Source organism: Colius striatus, chromosome 1 (genome assembly GCF_028858725.1).
Source record: "Colius striatus isolate bColStr4 chromosome 1, bColStr4.1.hap1, whole genome shotgun sequence".
Taxonomy (NCBI): domain Eukaryota; kingdom Metazoa; phylum Chordata; class Aves; order Coliiformes; family Coliidae; genus Colius; species Colius striatus.
This window is the reverse complement of record NC_084759.1, coordinates 199,380,575-199,397,376: the sequence shown is the minus strand read 5'-3', so window position 1 is coordinate 199,397,376 and position 16,802 is coordinate 199,380,575. Positions and strand designations below refer to the sequence as shown.

Sequence of the window (16,802 nt, the reverse complement as noted above, 5' to 3'; positions counted from 1 at the left end):
TGAGCACCCTGTGCCAGGGCTCCATCACACTCACAGTGAAATAGTTTTTTCTTACATTTAAATGGAACTTTTCCTGTTCCAGGTTGATCCCATTACCCCTTGTCCTGTCCAATTTGTCTTTGAACAAACAAGTTAAAACCTCTCCTGGACATTTAGTGCAACTTGATTGGTTTGTTTTCATCTTAGAATACATGTAGAGAAAAGTAGCTATGATGGTGTGAGGATAGCCAAGAGGAAAGGGATTTTGTGAGACTGAGTGATCTTCAGCTCTGAGCAAGCAGCAGCAAGCTCTCAGCAAAGTGGAGGCAGCACATTGGATTCCACTTGGTGAATCTGAACAAAAACTTTGACTAATCATATAAAGCAAAACTATTTTGCTGTCATCAGTCCCTGCTCTGGAGATAATCACTCCCTTTTACCTAGTTTATGTAGGTGACTCGTGTAGGTGACCAGGAAGAATGTGTAAGCTTGTTTTTTCATCTCTACCAGCTTCAGACACACACTCTGATAAAATTCGATGAAACTAGTCGAAATTAAATGAAATAAAACTGAGACAAAATGAAATGAAATAAAGGGAAGTTATTCAAAATGAAATGCAATTAAAAAAAAGAAATGAAATAATTACATTAAACAAATTAAAACGAAATACACTGAAATAAAAGAAAAAAAAATTTAAACTGAATACAATGCAACAAAATGAAATGAACTGAAATAAAATGCAACGAAATGCAAAGCAGTAAAATAAAGGAAATCAAAATGAAAGGAAAGTAAATAATAACATCAAATGAAGTAAAATAAAATAGAATGAAATACAAGAAAATTAAATAAAAAGATTAAAATGAAACGAAATGAAACAAAATACGGCGAAATAACGCAGTAAAATGAGCGCAACGCAATGAAACATAAATCAGATCAGCAGCTGCCTTCTCGCGCCCCAGCGCCACGCTCAGTCCGGAGCGGGGGACACCGCCGGCGCTCCCGCAGCCGCGCAGCTCTCGCGGGGCCGCGCATCCCGCTCCACGCCACTCGAGGCCGGGCGGCGCCTCCCGCGCGTGCGCGCGCGCCCACCCCGCAGCCCCGTCCGCGCGCGGCCCCGCCGCAGCCCCCCCCCCCCCTCCCCGCACCCCCCGCGGCGGGGGCGTGGCCGCGCGCGCGCTGGGGGCGTGTCTGCGCGCGGCGGGACGCGGCGGGGCTCGCGCGGGGGCGCGGGATGAGGGCGCGCCCCCCGGCGGCCGCCCCGCGCCCCCGCGCCATGGAGGGCTTCGCCGGCCGCGGCTACGGCACCGGCGGGCCCGACAACCGGCCGCTCTTCGGGGAGACGTCGGCCAGGGTAAGGGGGCGGGGGGAGGCTGCCCGGACACCCGGTGGGGACCCCCATCCCGAACCCCAGAATAACCCCCCGGCGAGGGAAATGCGGCGGCGACCCGCGGTGAATGCCCCCACCCCCGGTACTGAGGAACCGCAGCCCCCCCCCGGTGTAGCGGTAGAGCCCTGCGCCCGGCTCCGCAGGCGCGGGGAGCGCCGCAGGCAGCCCGGCGCGGCAGCCGCTGCCAGCCAGGAGCCGGCACCGAGCCTGCAAACAAATTAAACCCGACACAACAGAGCGAAGGATGTCCCCAGCGGCTGCCCCCTCCCCGCCCCCCGAACCGGCCTCGGAAAGCGCTAAAGCCACAGCAAAGCTGCACCCCGATGGGAAGATGCTAAACGAGCCCCCCCACCCCCCCAAACCCCGTCAGGAAGAAACCTTTCAGATTGGCTGAATTGCTAAAAACATCCCAACATGAGAAATAACCCCAAACCTGTCCTGATCGGTGCCCCAAAACACAACAAAAACAGCCCGTCAAAACTGCCCCAACCACCCCCCGGATTTTAAACAGACCCGATATCCCAGAACAACCCCCCCAAAGGACCCTTCCCCAATCAAAACATTCGCTAAAGTCTCCCCCCGCCTCCCAGAAATAAACTTCTGAATCAACTTCCGAACCATCCCCCCTAAATATCCCCCTCCCCTGCCCAAGCGCTTTCCGACGGGGCGCGGGGAGCCGCGGGGGCGAGGGACCTTCGGCAGGGGCTGGAGCGCGGGGGGGGGCTCCCCCCGGCACCCCCAGCTGCACCTCACCCGCTTCTGGGGGACCCGTGCTGAGGCCAGGGGGCTGCTTTCGGCAGTGAGTTTTGCGTGGCCGTGCGGGTGAGCGGCGGCGGCTGCCGGACGTGTCGGTGCGGGTGTCAGTGCCCTGGGCCGGTGCCGGCTCCGGGGGGACGCGCTGGGGAGGGGGCTCCCCGGCGCTCGCAGCCCTCGGGACTCGCGGTACCCGGTGCCGTGTGCCCGTTTCCAGCGAGATAACGGCGGATTACGGCTTTAGGGGTTTAGGAGAGGTTACCCCTCGAGGTGTGTGTGGGTTTGGAGACGGTGCAGGCTGGGAGTGGGCTGAGCTGGTTATTCACAGGTGTATAAAATGCATTGTCACCTCCACACACCTTGCCCAAGGGCTTGGAAATGCTGCTAAAATGATAGCGTTTGATAAAAATACAAAGTAAGTGATAACCGGCCAAATCTGGGGCAAAAAATGGATGTGGGATAGACAGGCAGGACCTCTGAGAGGATGGATCGAGGGGGGATGGGTCTCCCCCACTAGCAGGTGCCAGCCCCCATGGGGAGCCAGGGAGATGATGGGACCTTTTATATCGACTGGTCCTTGGCCAGCTTGGAGAAGCTTCCAGGGACGGGGACTTCTGGGGACTGGGATGTGCTGTCAGTGCTGGGAAGCTGTCCTACAGGCAAACCCCAAACTTTCCAGCCCAGGTTGAGCCTTTGATCTCAGACACCCCTCCCCCACTGCCCCATCTCTTTCTGGCTGCAGCTCTGCTCACAAAGGAGAGTGTTAAATAACAAACATGGGATGCTGCTTCGAGTTCTTGGACTCAAACAGAGCTCCAGTGTCCTGCACATCACCCCCTGCCAGTGCCCTGTGGCTGTTTTTGGAACTGATCGTGTGGGACCAGCGGCAGACGATGCTCTCTTGCTGCTATACCCTTGTCTCAGGGACATGGGATGGCTGTGCTGGCCTGGGGTCCTCTCCTCCGGGGTGATTCACTGTGGTTGCTTAGAGACGGATGCTGCTGAGGTCCAGAGCTGGAAATGTTTCATCTCAGAAATGGCAAAGCTAAGCTTTGCCTTAAGCAGGGAGCAGGTCTGCTGGGAGAAGTGCATCTGCCTGTGCCCTGGCTCCACTTCTGGGTCTCTGCAAGCGATGGCCAGTGCTGGCCAACTGGGCCTCTCTGCTTGGGGTGGGCAGGGGCTTCTGGCCACGCTGGGCCTCCTTACCAGCTGCTGAGTGGAGAGTGGGGGCAACCTGGCACCGAAGAAGTCTGTGGTGGGAAGAGGGAGTGTGGAACACGATGCTGATGAGCGTTGAGCCCTGTGGATTCAACTGGGGTTTCCAGGATGCAGGAGTAAGGTGGCAAAGAGGAGACATGCATCATCTCGTATGTGCTCACTGCCAGTACTGAATCCTGGAAACCCCAGCTGAATCCACAGTGCTCAACGCTCACCAGCATCGTGTTCCACAGCATCACAGATGCAGGACATCCTGGGGCAGAAGTTGAAAGCAGAAGCTGATTGGGATCCTCTGTGTGGGGAGCATTGACGTGCAAACGGGTGGGTGTTAATTGCTGTGGGCTGGAAGCAGAAGGCAATAGAGACTGCACAGCTCCAAATGGGAATGGGGAGTCTTTGAGGGCACAACAGCATGTCCCTATGTCTTGCAGCAGGAGGGTGGCAGGGTAGCCCTGAGCACAGCTCTTCTTGTGTGCAGCATTTCTCGTCTGCTGTTCCACGCCGTTTAATCTGGCACTGGACTGGGTGTCCCCTAGGGCTGCCAGGGGCTGCCATGGCTGCTGACCATCTGCTCTTGCTGATGTAAGGTGTAAAAATGGCTTTTCTGTCATGCCTGCAGAGATGCCACCAGGTACCCACCCTCCAAGGCACCAGCCCATTCCCCTCTCCCCACCAAGCCTCTGCCAGGAGCTTGATCCCCGTGGGCTCAGCCCACAAGCTGTTAAGCTTCGGTTTTGTTCAGTTTTGGACCTCTCACTACAAGACAGACACTGAGGTACTGGAACATGTCCAGAGCTGGGCACTAGAGCTGCAAAAGAGTCTGGAGCACAAGTCTTTTGAGCACTTGAGGGAGCTGGGAGTATTTAGCCTGGAGAAGAGGAGGTTGAGGGGGAGTACATGATCACTCTCCACAATTCCCTGACAGGAGGTTGTAGTAAGGTGGGGGTCAGTCTCTTCTCCCAAGTAAGGATTGATGGGACAAGAGGAAATGGCCTCAAGTTGCACCAGAGGAGGTTTAGATTGGAGATCAGGAAGAACTTTTTCCCTGACAGGGTTGTCAGCCCCTGTCCCAGGCTGCCCAGGGAGGTGGTGGAGTCCCCATCCCTGGAGATATTGCAAAGCCATGTAGCTGAGGTGCTGAGAGACATGGGTTAGTGGCGGGTTTGGCAGTGTGAGGTGAGTGTTTGGACTTGATGATCTTAAAGGTCTTTTCCAACCAAAATAGTTCTATGATTCTATGAACTTGGAGGATGCAGGGTGCCAGGCTGGAATGGGGTGAAGAGCAATGCTCTAAAGCCTATGCTGCAGGTGCTGTGGTGTGGCTACATCATCCATCGTGCCTCAGTTTCCTTATTGCTCAAACCAAGATCCCTGACCAAGATCCCAAAGGATTCTGGATTGTACCCTCCCACTTTGCGAGGGCTTGATGCTTCCTGACCTTGTCTCCCTTGCCCAGAGGTAGATGGAGATTGACCTCAGCACCATAGCAGCTCTCTGGGACAAGCCCAGTGCCTCCAGACCCTGCAACACCTTCCCTGGAGTAGGAAGAGAGGTCAGAAACCCTCCTGTTTCGAAATGCAGCTTGCACAACACAGAATTATTCTCTGGAGGTTTTCCAAACCCTCCTGGATGTGTTCCTGTGTGACCTGATCTAGGTGGACCTGCTTGAGCAGGGGATTGGACTGGGTGATCTCTGGAAGTCCCTTCCAACCCCCACCATCATGTGGTTCTGTGACTCTATGAATTCATTGTCTGTCTGGGCTGGTGGTTGGCTGAATGGGACCCCCCAGCACAACGTGTGCTCTGTCAGGAGTTGGTGTCCCCATGTGAGCAGCCTGTGCCTGTGCAGGTGACCTCCATCCTCCCATGTTTGGTGTGCACGCTGCCTTTTTGTTTGTCTTTTTAATCTAGCAGCTATCGTCACACAGTGAGGCTGGAGAAAAATCCTCCCTGAATCAGCCGTGCTGGCTGCAAGAGCTGGCTGTGCCAGCCGGGTGCAGGACACATGGCTGGTAGGACACATGGCTCGCCACAGCCCATCTCTGCGTGCCCGGCATCCACGAGTGGCTGCCCGCGCTGGGCTCCGCGCTCAGGCACTGGCGCAGAGGTGAAAGGCTCCATCAGCTCCAATCCCTTTAGCCTTCTTGGCCTCTGCTTGTGTATTTTTAACCTTTTTGCTGTGCTAAGCTGCCTGGGGCTGAGGTGTCAGCGGGCACCGGGGAATGCAGCCTCTGGCCGCTTTTGCCAAGCCTGGGATTTCAGGATCAGTGGCTCTAATCCCCCGATCCTGAAATACCTTCTCCTGCCGGTGGAGCACTTGGAAAATTTTAGCAGATGGGGGGGGGGGGGGATGGTTGAGGGCAGGGAAAGGGATGCCCTGTCCTGCAGGGACTGGCTGCCACCCACAGGGCCACTCTGCTCCGTGTCCCTGCACTGACTTGTTTGGCAGCAGCAGGTGAGATGAGAGAGATGAGCTGAGAGGTGCCCGTGCTCAGGGGGATGTTTTCTCCCACAAATGGGCAGAGAAAAGCGCTCCGCAGTCACAGCCAGCTCCCACCCTGTTGTTTTCTCCCGGGAAAACAGTCTCTGTCCTGGCAAAATGGATGAATTTCCCCCATGTTAAAATTGCTGTCCTCCAAGTCTGTGGTTAGACAGGAGAAAGCTAATCATGCCCGAGTTTCTGGATGGTGTATGCTGTCTGTAGGTATGTGATCATGTCCCTGTCCCTCAGTGACTGCTCACTGCTTGTGCTGCGTGGGCTGGGGCTGCTCTGCACTCAGCTCCTCCACCTTCCCTCCCCTTCCTCTTTGAAACCCACAGCACAAAGGGAGAAAGGACCCAGCAGCTCACCTCCTGCCACTCCTTTTTGACCTTAGGGAGCCAAACCTGAATGCAAACTCCTATCCCCCTGCGTAAAATCAGGGAGAGTCAGGTCTGCAGGTCAAGGGCAGAGCAAAACCACTGTCCTCTACCAATACGGGAGTTGATTTGAGGGGTAAGGACCTCTCTACATAGCTAGATTAAAGTTAGCTTTGAGTTCTTTATTTTAGCTTAGGTGGAGGAGCCCATCTGAGCAGTCAGGACACACTCTCACAGAGGTAGCAAGCTTGCAGTTTGCCTTCTTGCTTCTGTGATTTGCCTGACATTATCTGTCCAAGCTCATTTTTGGGGTTGGTGGTGGGTTGTTGGCAGAGGGCTGCTGTCATGTGGCTGATGCCATGTCCAGGAGCGCTGGTGAGGAGAAGGGGTCTCGCAAGGACCTTGCAGGAGTTGTGGGTGAAGATTTCCCATGGAGGTGGGTCACTTCCCAGTGCTGCAGCCACTGCTGTGCGCCCACAGCTTGGAGCCTCTGAGCTGTAGGAGCATAAATGGTCTGGTTTTATGTAGAGGAGCTGGGGACTGGTAGGTAAAGTTGTAAAGACCCTGTTAGTAAGCCACAAGCCTGGGCACTTGAGCTGCACCAAGCCTTGGGTTAGGGCTGGTGGTCTTCCCCAAGAGCTTGCTTTGCTCTCTGCTTTCTCCTCCTGCCCCACTGCTGCCCTGTGTTGCTTCTTCATGACCTGGGGCTTCTCCCTCCGCAAATGTTCTTCCAAATGTAATGCTAGGAGGGAAGAACAGTGCAAGCAGAGGTGGAGGAAGGCCTGGGTTGCCCTGCCTGCTGGCTTGGGCAAGATGCTTTTGCTGCTTGAACTCTTTTCTCACTTTCCTTTAGCTGTACCCGTTTAAAGAATCTCAGTTGAAGTTCTAGGGCTTTCCTCTGCTGAAGCTGTTGCAGCATTTTATTCGGAGAGCCAGCCATCTGGGGTGTTACACCTGACTGTGTGCAACCCAGTGCAACCTGGCAATAGATGTTTATACTCAAGCAGCACGGTGAAGATGGGGAGGTGGGAGGTGTCTGGGCAGGGATGGCAATGCCATCCCTGTGCCATTGAGGTATTTCTTGCTCCAGCAAGTGCATCCATCTGGGGCCCTTCCCTGGGCTGTCCCCATGGTCAGGCAGCCTGGTGTCCCTCCCAGTCCCTGCCTCTGTACCATGTAGGGTGGGACCGAGATGCTGACACCAAGGGGTACGTCTTCCCAGGTGCATAAAGTTTATTTCCACCCAGACAAGTGTTGTATAGTGATGTGGAGCAGAAGAAAGAAGTGTGTGGGGCTATGTCTGTTCAAGCAAGGCGTGTTCAGGTCTGTTGATATTAGGAGGAATATCTAGGGTGCAGGGAGCACTTTGCCTCCTTGCCAGCAGCTCGATGATTCCCACCTAACACACCATTAAGTGATTTCTTTTCAGGCACTGAGGCTAAAATAAGCTTTTTCAGACAACTTCCATCTGTGCACTCCCAGTTTTTAAAAAGCCTTTGCACAGCTGTAATTGATACAGAGGTAGCAAAGGAGCCAATGGCAAATGAGCAAGCCTGCTGCACAGGGACACGGTCAGTACAACCTCCCTGAGGTCCTGAGTCAAGGGAAACCTTATTGTGTGGCAGAGCTGACCAGGGAGCCTTGAGGATGCTGCTGGGTGTGCTGGGGATAATAGATCCTGGCTGCTGCTGTGCTCTCTGTGTTGTTGGTTACTGGGCTGTTTTATGTGGATTTTTGGGGTTTTTTTGACCAAGGCATGTGTGTAACTGGCCTCTCTTTTCTTCAGGACAGAGTCATCAATCTAGTTGTTGGCGGCTTAACGTCCTTGCTGCTTGTAGTAAGTATCCTCCATTCCATCCTGTGTTTGTGCCTCCCCCAGGCGATGGGGTGAAAAGCAGAGTTCCTCCTCAAAATGTGTGGTGAAGCCTCACTGACTGAACAGGCTGTAGCTTGGGGCCCAGGTAGTCACTTTGTGACACATCCACCTTTTAGAACCCTTTGACAGCAGGAGAATACCTTCCCTCAAGCCACGTTTTAAGATCCATGTGTGCAACAGAAGCCCCCAGTCCATGGGCAGATTGTCCATCCCAACTGAATGTGAGGTGGGGTGAGATGACAAAGTGCTTATGACCCAGAAGAACGTATCTGCTGCTCTATTTCCATCCATTTCTGATTTATTTCCCCCAGTTTGTGGTTTACAGGAGTTTTTCCAAGGTTTGTCACCTTGTCTCAAGCTATGCTTTCCCTGGGCTTTAAAGACAAACCCAATGCCATCACAACTGGAGAGCAGCAGTTGTGTAGTCCAAGGCAGCATCGTTTTGGGAGCTGAGGTGCCAGGCAGCCGTAGGGAGAGCCCAGGTACCAGCTGCTGGGCAGCTTGGCCGAAGGGACAGATGCTCCTTCGTGGTTAGCAGCCAGCCCTGTGCCTGCTGCCTCTCTGGGTACTTGGAGGACAGTTTCCAGCAGCAAGACAAAGTAGCAAAGCTTTCATCTCTTTTTTTTCCCCACCCCCTAAGTGTGTGAAAGCAGTTTTCCTCCAGGATGTGACAGCTCCCTCCAGCTCTGATGGGGTGGGAGTTAAAGAGCAGAGGGGGTGTGTGGAGCTGGATGTGAGCCGTTGGGCAGAGCCTCCTCTCTAGGCAGCTCTGAAGAGAGCAAACCTTCAATCTTTGTTTTCCTCCATACAGGTCACTCTGATCAGTGCTTTTGTCTTCCCGCAACTACCTCCAAAACCTGTGAATATATTTTTTGCTTTCTGCATCTCCTTGTGTTGTATTTCTGCTGCCATACTTGTAAGTACTGCCCTGCTGGCCGGGCAAGCTTCTGGGTGAGGCTGAAAGCTCAACAAACCCCTCTGTACGTGGTGCCGCCTTCTTTCTTGCACTTCCCTGGGAAAGCTTTCCTGCCTCTGTGAAACCAGCTGTCAGGGAGACAGTGGTGATGGGTTTGGTGCTGGCTGCAGTGGGGGTGTGAATTATGCTTCTGCAGTGCAAGACTTGTCACCACTGTAACCACACAGGCAGCTGCCAGTGGGGACATGAAGCAGGAAAGGAGGGAAGCAGAGCAGTGAGGGGAGCAGAGAGATGGGTTGTGCTGTATAACAGCAGCAGTGGAGCAAAACACGGAGTTGGAGTGGTGCGGTCAGCTGGGCACTTGCAGAAGTCGGTGGCCTGTGAGGCACTGGGGATGAGGGAAGGTGGCAGGAAGGGACAGCAGGTGCTGTGCCATGGGGTGGCTGCAGAAGTTCCTCTGCTCAGCAGCTGCGGCATCCCAAGTGTTGGTTCCGAGTGTGGTAGAAGCAACTGGCAGATCAGAGTTCATACAGAATGGTTTGGGCTGGAAGGGACCTTCAAAGGCCATCTAGTCCCACCCTATTCCGTGGGCAGGGACAGCAGTGGCTCCTTCCTCTGCTGTGGCATTTCATGCTCAGAGTGTTCTCATTCCTGCAGCTGCCGCCTGGGGCTGCTGGGTAAGTGGGGAAGGTGCTGTGCTCTGCTCTGCCCAGGCAGCACGAGCTGCTTCTTCTACAGCTGGTTATCTGCCCAAGATCACTGGTGTCATGCAAAACCTCGTGTTTGGCCTCAGCAACCAAGGTGGAGTCAGGTTTGAGAGTTTAAAAAATCCCACTCACCCTCTTCAACAAAGCTGACAAGACAAATCCCATCTTCAGAGCTAACCTGGCACCCTAGGTACACAGGCAGCCTTGCTTGGAGAAGGAATGTCTTGCAGAATTCTCCTTTCTGCATTCCACAGGCATGCTAAGAAAACAGGTGGCATTTCTTAACTGTTCAGAAAACGAGCTGCACTCTACAGACAGTCTTCTCTAGTCAGATGAAACTGGGTTGTTTGACAAAGAAAACAAAAGGTTTAGAAGTTGCCAGTGCAGTTGCCATGGAAAGTCTCAGAAGTACCTGTCATTTTAAAGTAACATGAGCTCCTCCTCTCTTCTAGATCTACTGGTATCGACAAGGAGACCTGGAACCTAAATTTAGGAACCTAATCTACTATATATTATTTTCTATCGTCATGTTATGTATATGTGCCAACCTGTACTTCCATGAAGTGGGGAAATGATGGCCATGGGGAGTACCCGGCGCTGGTGCTGCTGTGTCAGGCTGCCTTCAGCTCAGCTCTCGCCCGAGACCTCCGAGGGAGGACAATCAGCCCGAGAAGAAACAAGTGGGTTGTGCAGAGATAAATCAGTACATGATCTTCATGTAACGTATACGTAACGTCCCTCGTGTTGGGGAGGATTATTGCCGTAAGACGTGACATTCTGCTTTTTTTTGAAGAGCTACCGTTGCACTTGATGAACATTCCAGTTGTACTGATGTTTCAGAATGGCACAAGCTTTTTCATTTTGGAAAAAAAAAATGCATTTTTTTATTACTGTACAAATGAACTGCAGCATTGCAAGGGTGTGTGGCAGTGTGAATAAATGGCATCTTACACATACGTACGACAAATACTCTTTATTTCGTTTAAACGGAATATACAATTACCTCTGTTCCCTAGGCAACCATTTGAAACTACAACTTATTTTTCACATTAACAAAACCACAGACTGAAAAAGACCAACTCCTGATTATGAAGAGCTAATTACAGAAATAAATAAAATAATTTATACATGAGTCTTTAGTTTCTATAGCTTTTTCTCTCAGTCCCTAGCTAACAGGCTGCTGCTCAGCCTAGTGTCTGTTTCAAACCCTTGAATGCAGAAATTAGTTGGTTTCCTTTGCCTCGGGGCCCTCTGCCCAAATTCTCACTCACAGAGCTATTTCTCCAGGACTTGGCCACCTCCATACCACCCAGCAATCAGCAAGCTTGCTGCACAAATCACCTCTGGAGAGGTGTCTGGTAGTGTCATGTAAACAGCGAGAGAGACAAAAGCCCCAGCCCACTCACAACAATCTTCAAAGAGGTTACAAGCTTCTATGGGGAGGCTGGTGTGTCCTGGTATCTTCCCTTTCTCATAGCCTTTCCCTTTTTATTCATCTGCTTGTAGTGATGAAGAAAAAAAAAACAAATAAAAAGATTTTCCCACATGGGATCTTTCTGAGCTCTGTCCGTTGCCAGCAACAGACTCCTCAGGAATGAGCAGACCAGGGGAGGCTCACGGGCATCTGAGCCTTCCTGTGCCGTAGATGTACTCACGAGCCAAGTGAGATGGGAACAGGGACAGGTTCTTTGTGATTCTGCCCACACTCCCTCAAGTCTTTGATGGAATACATTTCTTCTTGAAATGTAACAGTCTCTTATTCCATGTATCACAAGAGTCAATAAGTGCAGAAATCCTCACCCATTCTTCACAAAACATGTGCAAACTAATTCTTGCTGTGGCACTAAAAGGCTACAGTCCACAGTCCTTGACTGCGCTCCAGTTTCCCAGATGTGCAGTTCAGCACAGAGGGTAAGGAGTCAGGCCAGAGCTGCCCACATGGATCCCAGCAGTGAGCACAGAGCTCATCGCAGCACTGCAACACTTGGGCTGAGGTGCAGCACGTGGATCCCAGCAGTGAGCACTGCCACAGAGCTCTTCACAGCACTGCAACAGCCGGGCTGAGGCGCAGCACCTCAGGCTTTGGGTGCTCCATAACCCTTTAAGAATGAGGTAAATAGCCTGAGCAGAGAAAGTGCACTGTACTCACGTCAGACTGGAAGTTTCTGTATAAAGACACGGACTGACTGCTTTCTTTGGAAACGTGGCACAGGGGTGTAACTAATTCCACAATGCAAATAGAAAATGGACATGACTACTGCATCTCAGTGACAGCTCACTAAATCTTCAACATCCTTCGAGTCTTCCGAGTCGGGACTGCCCAAGGATGAGCCGATGATGTGTGACCCATCTCCGTGATGCTGGAGGATAGGATCTGTCAGGAGACACACTACATTAGGACTATTATTTACTGTGCCATTAAAACAAGAGATAAAACCCACACACTTGGGAGACACACAGTCTGGAATTGTAACCAATTTTAAGCCATGTTGCTCAAACTAGACATTTCTCAGCTTCTAGTTCCAAGGTAACCTATGACTGTGGATGCATGATGGACTAATATGTGGCTCATTTGGGATCATCAGGTACTACTGTATCAGGCCTAGTGCTGACCCTCTGATGGCTCTGCAAGGAGATCCCTTCCTCTGGAAAGGAGCATTTGTTGGGTGCAGCAGTGGGAAAATATACCTGTGCTGCTTCTGAGTCACGGGCTGCTCTTGACACTGGGAAGCATGGCACAAGCTAACAAGCCCTTCCAGGCAAGTGTTGTGCAAACAGCGCCTCAAACAGCCCAGCCGCTCCAGGAGAGGCCTCAAGTACACTTCTGATGCTTCTGGTCTTCTCTCAAATAAGAAACAAATTTCATTCAAACACCAGACATGAAGAAGTGCACACTAAAGAGTTACTTATTAGTCTACGGGTACTAATTCGAGGCTCAAGGGTGATGGAAACTGCTCAGCAAGTGATGAAGCAGCTGCTGTTCTAATGCTTTTCCCACAAGGTTAAGTGGGACTTTCTTCCACTTCTACTAATGCCAGCTGGGTAACCAACTTGCTTCAAGTTTCACAGCAATGACATGGAAACTTATTTAAGTTCTCTAAGCATCTATAAAGCTTTGTTTACAGCAACTCCAACACTGCCACACTGCTGTAATGAACCCCGGCTCCAGTATGAGCCATATGAAGGGACTGTCATACCTGTCAGAGTCGTCAGAGGCAAGACTGATTCGCTGTCTATATCGTCTGTGGTCTGGATAAAACCATGGGAGGAAGGAACAATAAGCACAGTCTCATCATCTATTGTAGGCTGATCAACTTGTTGTTCTATCGTTGGAGAACCCAGGTCCTGCACAACACAGAGGAACAGGATGTGAGAGTGTAGTCTTGGTAGCACGAACAGGAAAATGTGCTTTGCCCAACCATGTTCCATAGTAAGCAATAGACTCCCTGCATGGGTTTTATCTCATTAAATTGAAATGTCAGCATCTGTGCTGGGTTCCTTCAGCATTTAGAGGGCATGTTTCATCCTAGTGCAGGCATCTAAAAACAAGATGAGAAGAATTCTACCCTGTGGGCAGTAAGAGAGGAAAGGAGAGGCTGCAAATGGTGATAAAATGTTCTCTTCCAAGTCAAATGTTTTGTCTATACAGAGGAATAATTATGCTTCTCTACTGCTCGCTGTCTAGACACTCTGAGATACTGAAGCAATACCTTTATGATACTTACCAGCTCCACAAGTGCAACAGCTTTATCTGATCTTTATATATTGTTTCACAACTTCTACTTCTGTGTCAAGTTTTAGCTACTGAATACAGAGCTCAGAAGACCCATTTAACTACTGTGCCTTGCTTGCCCTGTCACATACTGACTCCAGGATGGCCCCAAACTTTTTTAGCTGAACCTCATTGTATGAAAAAATTGGCAACACACTGATTCCTTCCAGGTACAGGTCGTCAATACCCCTGCTCTCTTCCAGTCCTAACTGCTGCTGCTCCCTCTTCCCTGGCTCTTGCAGCAGTGCTGGAATGGCAGTAATACATCTGGCTTAGTGTCCCAGCACACTGCTGGCTCTGCCAACACTGTGAAAAGACATCCTAGATAGTGCTGCCAGAATAAGCAGAGATATTTGGATTCCAGTTTTTGTGTGCAACAAGCCTAAGGCTTGCTGAAGCTTCAAGAACCACTGATGCACAACACTAGCACTTCTTGTTGGCAGAAATGGAAGGTACCTGGATTTATCACTGGAAGTGAGAGAGTGGGAGGTGTTTGGGAGAGGTTACAGCCCTCTCTGTTCCAAGAAAATCCTGAAGTTCCTCCTCCTAGTTAGAGCAAAACTTACTTTCCTACATAGTTTCATGAGGTTTTTGCAGAGACAGCTCCCTGAAAACCCTTTCCCTGGTGCTGCTGGAGGAGCTGACTACCTCTGCTGCAGCTTGGTGATTGAAACTCAGTCCAAACATGGATCCATTAATGTGAGGCAGAGTATGGCTGGCCTGCAAAGGCAGCTTCCTGTAGAGAGCACAGCTGGACGTGCCCACGATAAGCACTGTGTCGCGAGGCCTGAAGCTGGGAAAGGGAGGTGGGAAAAACTAAAGAAGCCATTGTGGCAAATGGGCACCTTTCCCAGCCAGATATAATAAAACTCTGCAGCATGACTGCCTACTTCCCCCTACCCACACCCACAGCAAGAACACAATACTGGAAACTGAATAAAATGACACTGACTTAAAGAAAGAAAAAATTAGGCGTGTCTTGCTAGAGTAACTTTTCACTTAGAATCACTCACAGGCAGTTCGCTATTTCCTAGAATTTAAATACACACTGGAATCAAACTGGAATCTGACTAGAAGTGTAAGGCAAAGTGGAATTACAAACTCAGTTTTTCTGTATAGGAAAAAAAAAAAGTACCTCTTAATATCTTGCCCTAAGCAATTTCTACAAACCAGAATGAGGAACTAGGTTTATAGCAATAGTTTACTAATTCTACCTTGAAAAGTTGACGTTTTAAACTGAGAGCAGAAAGCTGATGGGCTGCCTCAGCTGTTGAGAACCTTAGCACAATTATGCCAAGTATGAGACAAGAAAGAGGGAAATGAATAATCCCCAGCTTCAGATGTATTCAGGAATCAAACGCTTCTGTAGGAGCCGAGTGTTGAGACAGACAGAGACTCTCCTGTTTGTAAGAGCATAATGGATGTGCAGTGTCTATTACAAAACCTTGAAAGACAAAGCCTAACAAAGCCAAAGCATATCAACGATGGATTTTCAAGACTGATAAAGCAGAATTGCAGTAACAGTAGAGCACAGTGTTTTGGAGAATATGATGGAGTATTTGTTTTACTCATCTCTTCCCACAGTCTAACCTAATCAGGCTTCTTACGAAAGAGGCATTTTCTACCCATTAAAGAGTTATCATCTTAGTATTTGTTTTCCTTGACTTACTCATTATCATAGCTCCAGCAACTGAAAGATAGAGGAAGTTCCTATAAACAATTCAAATTCCTGAAGAAATTTGGATAAACTAACTTCAGCATCTGAGGTGTTGGAGCTGAATAAAACTGAGACCAGACAGAGAAGTTTCAAATTCCAGATACTTAACAGGCACAGTATATTAAACATACATTTAAACCTGTACGTTTAATACAAGTCCTAAAAAAACAGAAACTGTGGTGTACCTCAAAACATGTTACTAGATTCATAGAGCAAAAACTAAATACCTCACTCCCCTTGCTCAGCAATATACCTGTAAAGTATGTGTACTGGACAATTAACAGCCTAGTTTAAGGCAACAGTATCAAATTGTAATCAGATAAAGGTAACTGTTTGGTGTCACTAATATTCCTGCTTTCCACAGTCATCACACAAGAACATCAGCTAGGGAGGTACTTGGTGTTCCAGCAAGTCTATTAGTCCCCAATGAAATGCCATCAGTTTCACATCCATAACCTATTAATGAAGCTCAAGGATAGAGGATCTGGACGAAATACCTGGGAGAGCTATGATACACATGAAATCACTGACATGTATTTCACACTAACAGCTTAATATAAAGGTCAAAGGTGCAATTAAATAAATCTCCATACAGACACGGGGAAAATGTCAACTACCATGCACTCCCTTACCTCAGTAACATAAGTGCTGGGTAAATGTGAGTGAGAATCCCCCTCCTGTTTCAGGCTGGCATCTGAAATCTCCACCTCGGTTCTCACCATAACTCCATCCATCAGTTCACTGCTATTCCTGCTGCTGAATTTGGAGGCATCACCTTCATTATAGGCTGAATGCTCTTCGTCACTCAGCTTGGGCTGATGGATATCATCTGGGAAAGAGTTTGTTTCCAGGGTATCGTGAGGGTCTGTCAGGTCAGCTGATTGAATGTCTGAGTCAACAGTAAGTTCTGCCTGAGCGACAGAGGAGGAGAGCTCTTCAGCAGCGACGGTGCGGATGATGACACTCGGTGTGTGGCACTGCACTGTGACGTTGTCACTCGTGTTCAACAAGTGTTCTGGCTGTAAGCAGCGTTAGCAAAATGAGACACAAACAGAACCCAGAAAAAATGTCAGACTTTCCTCCAAGAATCTTCAAATCTTCCAGCAAATAAAAGCAAAAGAACTTGTTATTGATGTTGAGTTTTACATACAATGTCAGCCCAGATGATCTGTTGACCCTTCCTAGCCTCAATGATAAATCTGTAGACTGAATTTTGCATCCACTGTTCTATCATTCACAAAGTAAATACGTGATATGAAACAGAGGCAGCTGCTTGGGTCGGGACCGCTGTAGATGCAAAAGATCACAGCCTTTTTTCCTCAGTTTCGCATCACTTGTTATTCAGTCTCCAGTTTGCTTTCCTTTCCCTCTCTCTAATAAAAACTAATACTGTCAATTAATACACTAGTTTTGTGAACATCATTACTAGTCTGTAAGAGTACCATCAAGAAACCCCAGTGTTTTGTTTCAGTGGGACAAACCACTAGATGGAGATACATTCAGCCACAGTGACAGGCTGCTTACTCAGCTAAGTTCTGAAGCCACTTGAAGTTGCTCATAAAAAGCAACACAAAGAAAGAAATTCTTACTCTTCAGCAAAGTGAACAATGTTATGAGT

At 49.8% G+C, this 16,802-nt stretch overlaps 2 protein-coding genes across 3 annotated transcripts in view; one reads left to right on the top strand and one right to left on the bottom strand.

The window, feature by feature from the left end:
* The first annotated feature begins 1,237 nt into the window (after positions 1 to 1,237).
* On the top strand, positions 1,238 to 10,827 carry TMEM243 (transmembrane protein 243). The gene is made up of 4 exons (XM_062019838.1): positions 1,238 to 1,330; positions 7,983 to 8,033; positions 8,884 to 8,988; positions 10,148 to 10,827. Exons 1-4 carry the CDS (start codon positions 1,253 to 1,255, stop codon positions 10,268 to 10,270), a joined length of 357 nt encoding a protein of 118 aa, XP_061875822.1. The 5' UTR covers positions 1,238 to 1,252; the 3' UTR covers positions 10,271 to 10,827.
* The window catches only part of DMTF1 (cyclin D binding myb like transcription factor 1), a 30,998-nt gene continuing 24,849 nt past the window's right edge, over positions 10,654 to 16,802 (bottom strand). For both annotated transcript variants that reach the window (XM_062019822.1, XM_062019829.1), the window contains exons 15-17: positions 15,817 to 16,203; positions 12,893 to 13,040; positions 10,654 to 12,069 (exon numbers count right to left, since the gene is read on the bottom strand). In XM_062019822.1, the coding sequence (XP_061875806.1) occupies positions 11,960 to 12,069; positions 12,893 to 13,040; positions 15,817 to 16,203 (645 nt within the window). In that variant the 3' untranslated portion in view covers positions 10,654 to 11,959. The remainder of the gene's footprint in view (positions 12,070 to 12,892; positions 13,041 to 15,816; positions 16,204 to 16,802) is intronic.